This window comes from Papio anubis, chromosome 4 (assembly GCF_008728515.1).
Source record: "Papio anubis isolate 15944 chromosome 4, Panubis1.0, whole genome shotgun sequence".
Taxonomy (NCBI): domain Eukaryota; kingdom Metazoa; phylum Chordata; class Mammalia; order Primates; family Cercopithecidae; genus Papio; species Papio anubis.
Genome location: NC_044979.1, coordinates 76902100 through 76904492, shown reverse-complemented (window position 1 = coordinate 76904492; position 2393 = coordinate 76902100). Strand labels below are relative to the sequence as shown.

General features: G+C 36.0%; 1 protein-coding gene across 1 annotated transcript; it reads left to right on the top strand.

The window, feature by feature from the left end:
* Positions 1–256: 256 nt before the first annotated feature.
* On the top strand, positions 257–2154 carry LOC101022061 (zinc finger protein 655-like). The gene has a single exon (XM_021936008.2). The coding sequence runs from the start codon at positions 417–419 to the stop codon at positions 1398–1400; it is 984 nt and encodes a 327-aa protein (XP_021791700.1). The 5' UTR covers positions 257–416; the 3' UTR covers positions 1401–2154.
* The last annotated feature ends 239 nt before the right edge of the window (positions 2155–2393 follow it).

Genomic DNA, 2393 nt, shown 5'->3' with positions numbered 1-2393 from the left:
TCATCTGAGTTTTCTTTTCCTAAGCACAGGGTACAGATTACATTTGTATTTTATATTTATATATTATATGAGATGGAGAGACCAGAGAAGAGAACAAGCTGTCAATTCCTAAGGAGAAAATTTCAGAAGTACATTCATACAAAGTGATAGTAGGAAGAGTCAAACACAATATTACCTAAGTTAGAGACTAGAGAAGTGTGTAAGTCTGAGGACAGATCAGAAGGGCTTCAGGAAATTCTAAGGAAATTTCTTTACCTGGAAAGTTTAGGCAAATAGCAATCAGCAAAGAAACCTTCACCAGTGAGAAGAACAATGAATGTAATAAACCTGAAAAAAGCTTCAGTCTGGACTCTACTAATGATGCAGATCAGAAAGTTCTTAGAATACAGAATACTGATGATAATGATAAGAATGACATGAGCTTCAACCAGAATTCAGCCTCTGGTAAACATGAACACATAAATCTAACACAGGATTTTCAGGGTAGTAAATGTGAGGAAAGCTTAATGGATCTCTCCCTCCTTAATAAATGGGACAGCATCCCTAACACTGAGAAATCCTATAAATGTGATGTATGTGAGAAAGTTTTCCATCAGAGCTCAGCCCTTACTAGACATCAGAGAATCCCTACTAGAGAGAAGCTCCACAAATGTAAAGAATGTGAAAAGTATTTCAGTCAGAGCTCAAGTCTTAGTCAACATAAAAGAATACACACTAGAGAAAAACCTTACAAATGTGAAGCACCTGATAAATCCTGTGAAGCATCTGACAAATCCTGTAGTCCAAGCTCAGGCATAATTCAACACAAGAAAATTCACACCAGAGCCAAAGCTTACAAATGTAGCAGTTGTGAAAGAGTCTTCAGTCATAGTGTCTACCTTACTCAACATCAGAAAATTCACAAAGAGATGCCCTGTAAGTGTACTATATGTGGCAGTGACTTCTGCCATACTTCATACCTGCTTGAACATCAGAGGGTCCACCATGAAGAGAAATCCTATAAGTATGATGAATATGGGTTGGCCTATATTAAACAAGGAATTCATTTCAGAGAAAAGCCCTACACATATAATGAATGTGGAAAAAACTTCAGATTGAATTCACATCTTATTCAGCATCAAATAATTCACACAAGAATGAAACTGCATGAATGTTATGAACATGGAAAAGCTTTCAGTCAAACCTCATGCTTTATTCACCACCAAATAATGCATAGGAAAGAGAAATCATATGAATGTAATGAGTATGAGGGCAGTTTCAGTCATAGCTCAGAACTTATCCTGCAACAAGAAGTCCTCACCAGACAGAAAGTCTTTGATTGTGATGTACGGGAAAAGAACTCCAGTCAGAGAGCACACTTCGTTCAATGTCAGAGCATTCATACCAAAGAGGACTCATGAACATAATGAGGGTGAAAAGACATTTAGTCCAATTCAGGCTTCATTCAACATCCGAGGTTCACACCAGGGAGAAATCATGTACGTACTACATGTGGTAAAGCCTTCAGTCATAGCTCAACCGTTACTCAGCATCAGATAATTCAATTTTCATGCTATTAATATTTTCATGCCTTAGTCACATTTGGAGAATTCATATGGGAATAAAATTCCATTACTGCAATGAATGTAAAAAAGCCATCAGACAAAGAAACTACCTTGGTTAGTATCAAATTCATTCCATGCAAAAAGATTATAAATGTAACAAACGTGTATGTGCATGAGGAGATTCAGTCATAACCCAATGTTCATTCAACATCAAAGAATCTATATCTAAGAGAAGTTATTTGAGTGTAGTAAATGGCAAATCGTTCAATGGGAGTTTAACTAGTCTTTGTCATATCAGAATATCCATAGTAGACAAGAATTTGATGTAATGCAAATGGAAAACTTGACACCCACATTTCAGGCTTTACCCAGCCTCAAAATAATGGAAAGAAAATTGTTGATTATTTAGTTATGAAATTGTTAATACATAGTCCCAATCTTTATCATTGCACAAGAATCTAGGGGTGACTTGGTAAATGCAGTGCCATTTTCTCATGGCATTCCTTTATTTAATATGTGTTCTAAGTAGGTATGTTCATTTTTACTTTTTTATTATAATAATTTTGATATTAAAAAGAACAGAGATGGGGTCTCACTTTGTTGCCCAGGCTGGTCTTGAACTCCTGACCTCAAGCTGTCTTGTGACCTTGTCCTCCCAAAGTGCTGGGGTTGCAGGTGTGAGTCACTGTGCCGGGCCTATTTTATTAATAGAACTCATTTAAGCTGTTTTTATTTTAATATGCCCTATGAACATTTTTATTTTTCTTGAAATTGGATGTTAGTGTTCACAATTTCCATAAGATACTGCTAATGCACCAGTATTAAAACACATCAACATAAGTAGCTCAT

Bases quoted from the DNA above. Each gene is read 5' to 3' on its own strand.
- LOC101022061 (XM_021936008.2), top strand. From the start codon at position 417: ATGAGCTTCAACCAGAATTCAGCCTCTGGTAAACATGAACACATAAAT.